A 13,195-nucleotide genomic window follows, 5' to 3' on the forward strand; every position below is an offset into this window, starting at 1 on the left:
TCTAATTTGCACACCGGTCCTGTATATAATTAAAGATAATGAAAAAGTTAGTCGAATTTATTGATCCTCGACTCCTTTACTTAATCTAAAACACAATAAAAGAAGTTGAAATTAACAAAATTCAGGACTGCTTTTAGAGTTGACTCTTTGTACCCCTAAGCTTGCAATCATATCCATGCCTATATGGCCCTTTTTTTTTCTTTAAATATATTAATTGAGTGTCTAAATATCGAATAATATTGATCCTATTTATATTAGTAATGGGTTGTACTATATATCGTAACATGAATTTTCATTGTTTATGCATTGAAACACAATTTGATTTGATATTGGGTCAGATTGTATGCAAATTATTATTTGGTGAGATTGATTTGAACTCTGATCAAATGTTATTGTTGGTTGCCCTAAGCCGACAAATCTCAATCAAAGAAAGCTGAGCATACTTATGTTGTAGTCTTTTAATACTCAAGTTAGTAAGATAAGAAACTTAAAAATAGGATCTTAATTGCAAACCTATTCTGGTTACTAGCTAATATTTTGTAATAGTAACTCTATATACATGAATCTCATCAAGATGATATGTAATATTTATATGGCATATCTAGCTTTCATCCTATGGTTCAGATTAAGCATCATGAAGCTTTGGGAATCCTAGTCTTATTTTCATATTCATCTAAATTTTGGGAATATTATGGGAATTTTAACTTATACAAGGATTCGGGGCAATTCTAACTCAAACGAATTTTTCAAAATCAAACTAATTACTTATCATGTATCATTAATATATAAATCAAAAAAAGTGATTAATACTCAGAACTGTAACCTGATTCGAATAACAAGGTTGTATCCCACGTCACAATCCCTACAGAAGAGTCCCCATGTGCACCTAATTTCCTCCCATACATAGCCTCTGTTGCATGATTTGGTTTGAGTAGTGGTAAGAATTAATGCTGTAATGAAGAAGCCGCCCGTTGCCTGCACACCACATAGAGCTAAAATGTTGCCAGCTACGTGTAATGCATTGCAAGGACTATGATAGTAAAATCTATCTCTATTAAATTCATGACCAATATTTTTGGCAATAAAAAAATCATCCACCTTCTCATCCAAAACTCTTGTCTCCTTGTAATAACTCCACTCCGCTTTACCTTTCACATATGTCGCAGAAATCTTTTTTCTTGTCCTATCTTCTCTGAATGTTCGTTTATTCTGCCCTTCTCCTCCTCTAATTAACTGCTTTCATCATTCCTACGTACATACACTTTCCGATTCGATTATATTAATTCAGAAGCCACTATTTTTTGTTTTCTAACTGGCGACTATTATTAGTTAACTATACATAATATTGGTTGGATTCTTTGATGTCAATGCAATATGTGGAGATTTATTGATGGGTTTGTTGTTATGTAAATTAGTATTTGGTGATGTGTTTAGAGAAACTTAAGTAACAGTACTGTTGGTTGAAACTGTGGAGTATTATGTATGATGTTGGAAGTTGTTAATAGTTGGTGGTGTTTCTAAGTTTACCATATATAGTTGTCCCATCTTGTCAAGATAATAGTGAACGGAGTAATGGTCCTAACCGTACCCTACATAATTGATTCCCTCTTTAATTGGTGATTAAGACTTGGGGTGTCAGTCTATGACCCCATAAACATAAAAACAGAGGACCCAGACCAAGATGATAGTGACTGCGTTTTTAGATAATCAAACAGCAGCACAACAAAGACAGAGAAAGAAAAGATGAAAACTTACAACATCATCGTCAAAGTGTGTGTGTGTGTGTGAGAGAGAGAGAGAGAGGCTCACGGCCCATATTGTAGTAGGATGAATCAGAAGGACGAAATTGTACAAAACAAAGCGTGTCATTAGTTTTCAAATCTCTTTTAGGCCTACTTTATTTATTTAGAACATTAATGGATAACAAATTAATGCATGATAAAATTGAAAATTATAGCATGATAATGTTTTTTCCTTATATTTTGTTTACTTACAGAGGGACAAACGTAAGAAATGATGTATCAACAAAGACAGAAATCTTGTTTCGAAAAAACGAAGAGAAAGAAATCGCGCATAAAAAAGTCAAAAAGTAGCCAGAATAATGTATTACAATCTCGTAGATATTAATTTATTTTGCAGGGACAATTGAGATCATATCAAAGCCACTTTTTAGGAAATTTTAGTCAAATAAAAAATTTACCCAACTGAAGTAAGCCTTATGGGATTATTGATCCCACCTCTTTGTGTGGGATTATAATCAGGCCATAATCCAACCGAAGCCCTGGCCTAGTTGATTATCATGGGCTCACCATAAAAAGATTAATCGGATGATTGGACATCCGAATTAGGCAGAATATCCAACTCAATCACCCAAATAAACATGCCCCTGAAGTATTACATAAATATAGATCTTGACTTTGACTATTGATTAAAAAAGAAGACGAAAAAGGGCTGACAGAAATAACACCACCACTTCGTGCGAACTAAATGATTTCTGACGTAATAGAAAAACTTGTATCTATTGATAAAACTTCAATGCAGCTGTTCAGTGTGGCTGGTTGAAATGCTTTTAGATTCTCAAAACTTCCTCTACTAGATAAACACAGAAAAACGGGAAATAAACAATGAAAAAACAGTCTCTCCGGAAAACGCAAATCAAGAGCCCCAAGGGGAGGGACGTGCGAACCAGAAGTTTCATAGAGACACCATAACCTTCTAGTCAAATAGACTGAAGCCCATATCCTGCAGCAAGTGCAAGAAGATGAAAGTTAAAATGAGCAAAGAAGATAGAACACTATGAATACATGCACAGACAAACATGCTTCAAAAACATAGCTCCAAGTGCAGGTTTTGGTGTAATCATGAACTGTTGACCTCCACAGTACGCTATCACATTGGTAAAAAAGGATGATTTTTTCCTATCATATAGTGGAATATTAATATAATAAACCAAAAAGGAAAAACATCTCAGGTGAGGCTCCAAGAACAACTGAACACTACCAACATCGCAAACAACTTGATAAGAATGCACATCGTCTTTCAGAGACTTGAGGACTAGATAATGTAAACACACAAAGAAGACTTACATCATCTGATTCCTCTTTCTCCTCCACTTTTTCCTCTTTCTTGGGCTCAGCTGCAGCTGGAGCAGCAGCCCCACCACCTCCACCAGCTGTAGATGCAGCAACTGCAACAGCACCACCCCCAGCAGGTACAGACGCCAACTTCTCACGTCCAGCTGCAATGAGCTCTGTAATATCTTTGTTCTTAACTTGTGTCAAAAGAAGCTCAATCCTATCATCATCAGCTTCTGCTCCAACTGCAAATCATACATAAAAAAATGAAACACAATCAAACCAAATATGAGTGTCACTATCAAAAAGTAAAGAGAAAACTACTTGAAGATGATAAAAATTAATCGAGGACAAAGATCTTCTCGATGCAAAATATTAGAACAATGCATGTTTGGTGTTGCTATTCCATGCGATTAAAGGATGTCCACAACCAAAGTTTACAAGTGGAAGTGCTAAAAAACATAAATTATCGGTTAAGTATTAGCTCAATTCATCAAAGCCAAGTGTGAAAAGACATAAACGCACAAGCAACCTTGTTAATCAACACCTAAATACAGAATAAACTAAACATTTCCAGCACAACTCACGAAGCCTAGATTTTCTAAAGAACAATTCATTTGTGGCAATATTCTATAGACGAAACACAAACCGCATTCAAATAACTCATAATATAATGAACACTAAATTTCCGGGAAAAGTACATGAACCTACAATTCATATACCACATTAGCATCAACCTTATTTCTATAAAAGTCACTATCATCAAAAAGAAAGAGAAAGGATCCACAAACATCAGGAACTGCACAAATACTGTGTTCTATCAATATATTCGGAACAACGAGTGAATTATTCAATAAATACCAGATGAAAGAATATCCTTCAAATCACCGGCGGAAGGGGTAGCATTTCCTCCCAGAACGGCGAGCAAATAGGCTGCCACTACCTTCATATCTGCTCGAAATCCAAACAACAACGTGTAAATGCATATTCATTATGCACGAAAACATGCAAATGAATGTATACTGTATACGGAGGATGCTTGCGTAAGAGAGAGATTACCGTGTGAATCAACTAGACTTTGGAGAGAAGAGGTGAAATCGGAGTAAAGCGAGGGAATAGCGTGGCGATGACAAAGATGGATTAATAAGCGGGCCAGTTTATAGGGCTAGGGTTTTAAGTTTTCATATATCCCAGTTTTGCCCCTGTGGTTTATCGTTAATAGATATTAGCTTGTGATGTTCTTGTAAATTACAAATCACTGCAACCGTAAGCTTTCTCTTATTCTCTGTTTTCTTTTCTTTTTTAAGTTAAGAGTGAGTTTTTATTCAATTGGGTAGTTAATTTATTTTATTTATTTGAAAAAAGAAACTAGATGAAGAGCATGCATTGCCAAATCCCAATTGATTAAATTGGCATCACTCTCTTCAATGAATGAGAGAGTCCTGAAATCAAATCCAAGTTGTTTTCGACCCCACCGCATCGTACTAAGTTGACATTATAAAAGGAAGAAAAATGTGAACCTAGTTGATATTGGACAGACATCTTGTCACATGATGGCGCTCGGAGTGTTGAATCTCGTTAGCCTCTTAGGTCAGATCAGAATGTAGAAATATGTACTGGGAGAACAAATTATTGAAATATTTGTCATGCACTCGGTTTTTACAACTGAAATCATCCTGATGTGGTTGGCATCAAGATCCTCAACATGCTTTTAAAATCTGACGTTAATTGTTCGAGAAAAGTTGTTTGCTTGAATCTCCGCACCCCAATAGGAAGCCAGAAGCGGAGAAATCCTCAATTAATTATCTTGATAGCTGCTGAAGAGACGAGCACCATATCGCCACGAAGATATTCAACTTATATCCGTAACCAGTGGCAACGACGACGGAAGAATTGCAGAAACAGAAAATATCATGTAAGAGCTCAACATAAATTTTCAAGAAAATGGTAGCAATAACGCCTGTTGCAACATAGGTTACTTCATAGAAATCTGGTCGCTTTCAGGTGATGGGGCAGTACTGGCGAAAAAAATATTGCATAGTCCATGGAACAAACCACAATCAAGGAGCATGGTCCAGAATACAGAGAACAACTGTTCCAAGGCCACGAACTTTGGATAAATGCAGAAACAATGCCTTCTGGTATATATGTTGACAAAATAAATTTTAGAATTTGCTGGCGAAAGCGAGACCCTCTTTGCCTAGTTCATCCAAGCTGCTCACTGCAGGTTGGACCCTTGCAAGTTTAGCAATTGCCTTGTTTTCTTCTGGAGTTCCACTCTCTAAAAATACACCGACGACCTTGCCGTCTTTGATCCAATATGTTCCGAACTTGTGTGTAGGGGATGTTGGGCTGTTGTCTCCAAATAAAACTGTGTCACCTACATTGTCTCCGTAGAACTGCCATGACAGGTCAAAGGCACGGGAGTAGAAGTATGGAAGGTAGTCATATTCATCAATAGATGTTCCTTTTTCACTTGCAAAAATTGCCTGCAGAATTGAATGTGAGTTAAATCTTTAGCTTCGTTACAGGAAATGAGATTTATAAAACACAATATGTTGTGTGTAAGCGTGTGTTTGAAAGACAAATGAAGTGAAACTTGTGCTAAGAGCCCTCTTCACAGCAGTTAAACTTTTGGTTTTAGTCATTCTCTAGGGTTAAAATATGGACTGAAAGGTAGTGAATTTATATCCATATCCAGGCAAATAAATGGTGAGCATGAAGACAATCTAACTTAGCAGTTGGGGTCATACATTCACATCAGTCAAAAATTTTGTCCCACGAATAAGGCTACCTTTTGGCACATAGGAGTACTTAGTTAATATAGTCCAAAAGAAGATCATATTTATGCATACAAAAATATCAGATACCTTAACAGCCTGCTCAGCAGATTTGCGAGCATGATCAACGTGTTCAACTCTTCTGATGTCATTGTACAATTTCAAGGGGAACGTAGCAACATCACCCACAGCATATACACCAGGAATACTCGTTTTGAAGAAAGCATCAGTCTGCAAAAATAAGGCCATATGTTATCTAGCATGAAGTAATCTAGTAATGATAAATATATCCTCGGAATGTTTGACATCTCCAGTGCAACCAAGCTTGAAGTTAGGGCTTCATTTCTTCATGCTTTTGGTTGTCATTCATGGGGTAGATAACTTTTTCACAAAAACGTATCATGATCACAATTGCGAGTACATCCCATAGAAATTGGTGACTCTTGTTGCAATATGCTAATGAGAATGTGGGAGCAGTTTAGAGGGAAAAACAGCAAAGAATGAAGCTGCACACCTTGATTCCACCCTTTTCCTCTACAACCTGGCCCTTAAACAAAGCTGTGAGGGGCCTTCCACCTACACCAACAACAACAATATCGGCTTCTAGCACTCTACCATCCTTAAGTTTTACTTCAGTAACCTGAAAGGCGTGAAAAAGATTGCACATGTTATGCTATCAAGCATGTAAAAACATCATTAACTGAAGAATAAAAAGTTTCATATGCTTGAGAACTCGCCTCCCCATCAGCATTGGTGCCAAATCCAACAGCTACGGTGCCTTTAATGATATTGATTCCCTTGTTTGCGTAGTAACCTTCATAGAAGGCAGCTATGCCAGCTGTGAATAGCCTAGGCACTGAAGACATATGGTTAAGCCAAGTGAATGAGAGCCCCAAGAACTCAATTAACAGAATAAGGATAAATGACAACCATAAAACCTAGTAAGGAAAATGTGTGGCAAATTTGACTTACTGCACCAAGGTTCTGGGTAAACCATGCTGACATCAATATTATTGATTTTCAAAGCTGCACTTAGCTCCAGACCTATGTATCCGCCGCCAACAATCACAGCCTTCCCATTTTTCTTTGCTTTGATTGCTTCTACAAGTTTATCAGCATCATCAATCTCTCTCAAATAAAAGATGTTTTTGGCATCAGCACCTTGTACACCAAAGTCCGTCAATTTGATAACCTGGACAGAGTAATGTGTGCAGTCAGAAGGCAGCAGTATGCTACATGAAAAAAAGACCAAAAGATATAATTATGATAAATTCCAAGAACATGATATGTACAGTGGAACCAGTTGCTATAATCAATGTCTGATATTTGAAAGTTTGACCAGCTGCACTGGTAAGTGTCTTTGCAGTAATATCTGCTTTGACTATTTCTGTGCTAAGGATCAAAGCTATCCCTGTCAATCATCAAGATAAGCTCATGTAAGGATTCGCACAAACTCTAAAGGAGATATGAGGAACAATTCCTACTGATGCATGCCTTCATATAAGTCAAACAATGGCAGCTACTTCTTCATACATATGATTGAAAAGAGGTATTACCTTTCTCAGCATACCACTCAGGAAGAAGCCTCTCTCCCCCACTTCCAACACACACATGGAAACCTGGTAGCCTTGCAGTTCCTGGAGACAATGATGAGCTTGAAAGAATCAGTATGTTGCTAACGAACTAAAGAAACATTGAAATCATTTTCAGAAACCTAAAGGTGAACAAAAATGTGCAGTTTTGTGTCCATGTGGATGTGTGTCGTCGAGGATAGGTATCCATGCTTAATGTAAGGATTTCCGCAGACCAAGACAGTGTCTATGACCTATAATTAGAACAAAGGTTTTGCCATGATACAGCTTGTCCTTTGTAATTGAGTAACATACTAGAGGTAACCAACTCACCCTCCGGAAACAGGTATCCCTTACTAAGTGCTGGGCGTTCATAAGGAGCCACCTGAAACCATCATTAAGAACAGGCGTTAAACAAAGAGGAAAATAAACATGTTCATACCAGGACAACCCCTATGCATAAATTCAGAAGAGAAGCATTGAAGTTTAAGAAAGAAGCAAATTTCAGATGTTACAGAAGATGCATACAATGATTAAAGCAGGAAAATGAAACCAAGGAGGAGACAGGGAACAAATTACAAGAAGTGAAGGATGCCTGAAGTGTTTAATGAACCCATGTGTTCAGGATTAATATTTCATAAATACATTATAGTCCGGTAAGATCTTGGTTTCTGAGGCAGGAAAAACATCATAAGCACTTATATTCATTTATTTGATTCTATGGAAGAAACAAGCATTGCACCAATGGTGAGACTAAGATCAAGCTATAACAGAAGAAAAAGATGCTGGGAAATTGCTTCTCCATTTAAACAATTATAGGGCATCTGGTTAGAAGATTCAAATCTTTAAGTTCAATCAAATAGATCAAGATGAAGAATCAACAGAAGTTGTTTGTAAGCTTTTTTTTGTTTTTTGGTAAAGTGTAAGCTAATAAAGCAGCCTTCTTATACATAAATCCCCTGCATAATTAGATTACCACTTCCGTCGCCAAATAATATGGTACAGTTAAGTTGCTCCTTATAGAAGTGTGCATCAAGAGATTAAAAATATACGGTGAAGACCTTCACAAACATAATTTACTGTGCCAACCAACCTATTGTAATTGTTCTTACCAATTGGATTTAGTATATTGAATAGCTAAGTAAGATTTCCAGAACAGAGAATATAGGATTGAGAACAGATATCTGCTCCTTGGTGTATTTACTATTATTTATTCTGCAGTTCTTGACAGCCAACTAGCAATCTAACATGTGACTGTTGATCCATTATTTGACAGCAAGTTTTAGCATATATGATAATGCCCATGGTTAAGATATTCTCATTTAAGGAAAAGCCTGACTACTAATTCACTCATTCTAATAAAAACAAGAGTTCTCAGTAAATAGCTCCGATGGGTGCATACCGCCTCTTTGGAAATAATAGCCAGTTCACCAGGTTGGACTCCCTGCTTTGCAAACTCCCGCGCTGCATATCCCTGCAACCATAAACACATCCCTCAATCCAGAGACCATACCTTAAATCAATTTCATGTAATTTTATTGTGAAGTTGCATTGCTACGCTTTACTATGTCCACCATTCAAATTGAGCTTTTCACATATTTCTAGAAGCATGGTAGTTTCAGAGGCTACAAATTCAACCAACAAAATACAGTGAATTGGTTCAATCAGGCAATTTTTATCATTATTTTCAATTCATAGTGAATCTTTACTTGATAAAGCCAACAAAGATATCCTTACCCAATTTAATATATATATATATATATATAACATAGAACTTACATAGCAACAGAAAACAAGCATTTAAATATACACTGCTGAAACCTCAAAAGAGAAATTTAAACCTCAGCCAACGCTAAATAGAAACAGATTAAAAGAAAGAAAAAAAAAAAGAAAAATGAGGAAGAAGACAGAAAGCCTTCTGTGATATATTCTAAAAAGAGGCAACTAAATCAAGTGTAGAAATGTAATACAGATCTAGGAAAACTCACTTCTAATTCTACTTCCATCAAAACCAAAAAGAACTGATTGAAAACGAAGTAGACTTGCACTAATCAGTTGACAACATTTCAGCATCGCATAACAAAAAAAGTACTAAACAATACATAAATCGGCCAGAACAATAGCAGACCATGCAACAGAAACAGCAAAAGCATAAAAAGGTCATACTCAAAAGAAAAGTTGATCAAGGACGAAAGATACTCACAGCAGCAACGCCACCACCGAGGATCACGTACTTGAATGACTTCTCTGCCATTGAACCAACGCCAGATAACCGATCAAAATCAACCTGCTGGAGAATGAATCCGCTGAAGACAGAGGCGATCTCCTGTTCTCTTCTTAGTTTTGGGATTTAGGTGAGAAATACGGGATGGTGGAAGCACACATATATACTTTTATGCATAAAAGGAGGCGGACGATTGTGACCGGTTCATGATTGAAACGTCCAGGAAGTCACGCTGATTCTATTACGTGTTACGAGCAATACCGTTGGATCTGCTGACCTTGCAGTCGCCACGTGAATAGATAGATGCATTGGGTCTTCTTCGCACCTAATGACGAGCGGACTAGTCCTACCTGAAATAAGGCATGCAATCTCACTTGTCCAAATATTCAAAATTGATATCATCCAAATTCCACTTTCCAAATTCCCACACATAAGTCAAATGAAAATTTCATTATAAAATCTTTAGATTAGGTCCCGATTTCTAGTCATTTTGTCACCAATTTTTTTTTTCCACGCACATCCATTAAAATTAAAATAAAGATAACGAAAAGGATCAAAATTGATGGAATATATAAATTTGAGGAACTAAATTTAATAAGAGAGAAATATGATGGATCAAATATGGATAAGTGGTATAGTTGAGGGACTAAAAGTGATATTTACCTTACTTTTATAGTAGCTTCTTATTAGTCAGTGTAATTTTAATATAAAAATATTGATAATTTTGTTTAAGGTATAGTTTGATGCGAAAAATATCAGTTTGATTAATGCAATTATTAATATTCTTATTAATCATGTCATATTCCCTTGTTCAAATAAATAAATAAAATCAAAATAATTATTGCATATATATATATTAATGAAATAATAAGAACTTCGACGTTGGTGTACATTTGTGTAGCGAAACATGATACTAAAATACAAAAATTTGCCAAATTTTAAATAATAAAAGAAGAATTGAGCATTTGGTGCAATCATATATAAATTTAAAATTTGAGGCTAAAGTGTCCTATACGCGGATGGAAGCATCTTTATTTCCTTTCTAGCTATTTAAATATAAATCGGGACAAAAGCGTGATTCGAGACGATTTTGGGCGCCATAAAAGCGTCAATGATGGGAACTAAATTATTTGGGTAGGTGTGAAAAGCATCTATGCCAATAAACTAAGGAAATACGTTACTCTCGCCTGCTATTTGAGTTGACGTTTGGACGCTGACTTCAAAACCTGTCTAGATGCATCTACAACTATTTTTTGACCAAATTCATTACAAAAAATTAAAATTCAAATACTACTTTGAAAAGTAAATCCCAATGTTTTGGAATTTTAACGAGACAGCAGATTTTCAACTTGTCATATCAAAATAAATTAAAAGGGGTTTTAGGAAATGAGCTTGTAGGATTTGGGAAATAATTGAGTTTTTAAAAAGTAACATTATTTATTTTACATCATTCAATATATTTATTTATTTTAAAGTCACACGATATTATTCTTGTCAATTCTCATCCGCAATATTAATAAAAGTATATTTATTATTAAATAATTACTGAAATTTCATTTTTATTAAAAATACATTATAATAATAATTATATAAAAAAAATTAATTAGGGTCATTACTCGGGAGAAAATCACATAAGATAGTTTTCATCAATTTTTTCTCCAGTTTACCTATAAATAAAAGATCAATTTTTTCTCCTGTTTAGGGCCTAGTCACTCACGGGCCATTAGCCCATAGTAAACACGCCATTTGTAGCTACCCTTTGGCGACTCTGACTTCCGAAAAATTGATTCCTCAAGGCCCGTTGGACGGAACCGCACTGAAATCGTTCCTTGTAACCCAGAATTCATTTTAAAGTTCAAACTACGTTTTCTTGACCTTCTTTTTCTCCATCATAATTGTTATAGTTTTCTTTATTATTATTAGAAAAAATTGAGTGATTTTAATTCTGATTTCTCACTATCGACTCAAATATATTCCCGAAATTATAGGTTGTTGTATTGAATAATTATAAATTACCTATCAATATAATAATGGAATCTACAATTATTTGATTTAACGAAACCCACGACCATAATTGTTTCGAGTCTTTACACTTCAACTAAGCAAATCCACCATTATTAAGCTGCCATGTGGAAATCAATAATCTACTCATTTAAAGTTGAAAGTATTTATTTTGCTGTATAAAGCTCACCAATTTTTCTTTAAATTTCCGTTTTCACTACAAGTTATTTTAGGCTATGTTACATTATTCTCGCTCTCTCGATTCTTAGGCTATTTTAAGTTCATGATTTGCACTCCATACAAATATATATATATATATATATATTATCACCATTTTATACCATTATTCTCATTTTATTTCATGTTTTCCTTTTATTTCTCCATAAATCGTTATTAACTTAAGTATCGGAGTGCTAACCTTTATTTTGTAGTCGTTAAGCCCTTGTGGCGTGATCAAATTTCTTATATGCATATGTGGTTATAATCGACTTACTCATAAAATAATAATTCATCATTTTCATTTAAAAAAAAAATCAATTCTTGGGGAGAAGGAATACTATGGGAAAGTGATTGTTCATGCGTACTTTTGAAAATTGACTCAAACCCAAGTAATATTTAATACAAATACCTACTACCTAAAAAGCTCCCATAATAGTCTAATTTAAACCAGGACTTGCAATTTTCCAAAAGTACACTTATATTTATTGCATAGACCCCATTAGCAGGGGACCAGTTGATGTTGAGACTATGACTATGTCACAAGCCTAGCAGCCCAGAAGTAATTCGGAGTCTGATCAACCTACGTCTAACTTTATAAAGGAAAAAATAAAGACCAATTTTTCAAAAGAAATATATTGTTTAGAGAAAATGGGTAGAGGGGGTTTATGAAAGAACCATGTATTCAATTTCTTTTGGTTGTTGTTGTGGGGTTAAATCAAAATTATCCCAAGGTGACAATTGAAATAGACGCCAAAGTTTTATTAAATTAAAAAAAAAAATAAAGACCAATGGATTTTTATATTTTATAATTAAGAGTTCAAATATTTTATTAATATTTAATTTTATTTTTTTTTCCTAATATATATCATTCTTTTCCATGTTGGGGTTAAAAGGAAAATAAAATTAAATGCCAACGACATATTTTGAATTTTATAATTAGTAAATAAAGATAAAATTGTGAGACTCATATAAAGTCAGGATAGACAATACCTGTGCAACAGGGCATATGCGCATCCCAAGTTCCTCATTTTAGGGAATTGATAATGTCGACAAGTGGAACACATGTATTGCAAAGAATAAGTTTAAACGGCTTATAAGTTTCAAGACATCCTCATTGTAGCAAGTCATCTTTTCAAAATAAAACCGTGAGTCTTATATCAGACCAAAACAGACAATTACCGGGCAATGAGGCATGAGAACAAGGCACGTACCCTATCCCAAACTCTTCATCTAGGAGATTAATAGTATAGGCAAACAGGACATATTTGTTGTAAATAAAAAGTTTGAGTGATTTATAAATCTCAATACCTCGTCTATATCTCAAAG

General features: G+C 35.0%; 2 protein-coding genes across 2 annotated transcripts; both read right to left on the reverse strand.

The window, feature by feature from the left end:
- Positions 1 to 2,500: 2,500 nt before the first annotated feature.
- Positions 2,501 to 4,292, reverse strand: LOC105174098 (large ribosomal subunit protein P2z). The gene is made up of 4 exons (XM_011096088.3): positions 4,134 to 4,292; positions 3,936 to 4,025; positions 3,087 to 3,319; positions 2,501 to 2,742 (listed from the first exon to the last, which is right to left on the reverse strand). Exons 2-4 carry the CDS (start codon positions 4,021 to 4,023, stop codon positions 2,716 to 2,718), a joined length of 348 nt encoding a protein of 115 aa, XP_011094390.1. The 5' UTR covers positions 4,024 to 4,025; positions 4,134 to 4,292; the 3' UTR covers positions 2,501 to 2,715.
- Positions 4,293 to 4,985: 693 nt separating this feature from the next.
- On the reverse strand, positions 4,986 to 9,806 carry LOC105174100 (monodehydroascorbate reductase). Its single transcript, XM_011096089.3, has 10 exons — positions 9,629 to 9,806; positions 8,828 to 8,899; positions 7,759 to 7,810; positions 7,411 to 7,491; positions 7,147 to 7,265; positions 6,827 to 7,046; positions 6,592 to 6,710; positions 6,369 to 6,494; positions 5,945 to 6,085; positions 4,986 to 5,563 (listed from the first exon to the last, which is right to left on the reverse strand). Exons 1-10 carry the CDS (start codon positions 9,677 to 9,679, stop codon positions 5,240 to 5,242), a joined length of 1,305 nt encoding a protein of 434 aa, XP_011094391.1. The 5' UTR covers positions 9,680 to 9,806; the 3' UTR covers positions 4,986 to 5,239.
- Between the last annotated feature and the right edge of the window lie 3,389 nt (positions 9,807 to 13,195).

This window comes from Sesamum indicum, linkage group LG11, assembly GCF_026168435.1.
Source record: "Sesamum indicum cultivar Baizhima isolate 11 linkage group LG11, ASM2616843v1, whole genome shotgun sequence".
NCBI lineage: Eukaryota > Viridiplantae > Streptophyta > Magnoliopsida > Lamiales > Pedaliaceae > Sesamum > Sesamum indicum.

Coding starts and splice junctions, on each gene's coding strand:
- LOC105174098 (XM_011096088.3), bottom strand. CDS start 4,023: ATGAAGGTAGTGGCAGCCTATTTGCTCGCCGTTCTGGGAGGAAATGCT. Junction 3,320..3,935: donor GAAGGATATTCTTTCATCTG/GTATTTATTGAA, acceptor TATGATTTGCAG/TTGGAGCAGAAGCTGATGAT. Junction 2,743..3,086: donor AGAAAGAGGAATCAGATGAT/GTAAGTCTTCTT, acceptor CACTTGCTGCAG/GATATGGGCTTCAGTCTATT.
- LOC105174100 (XM_011096089.3), bottom strand. CDS start 9,679: ATGGCAGAGAAGTCATTCAAGTACGTGATCCTCGGTGGTGGCGTTGCT. Junction 7,492..7,758: donor GGGATACCTGTTTCCGGAGG/GTGAGTTGGTTA, acceptor CATTGTCTCCAG/GAACTGCAAGGCTACCAGGT. Junction 5,564..5,944: donor CTGCTGAGCAGGCTGTTAAG/GTATCTGATATT, acceptor TCAATTCTGCAG/GCAATTTTTGCAAGTGAAAA.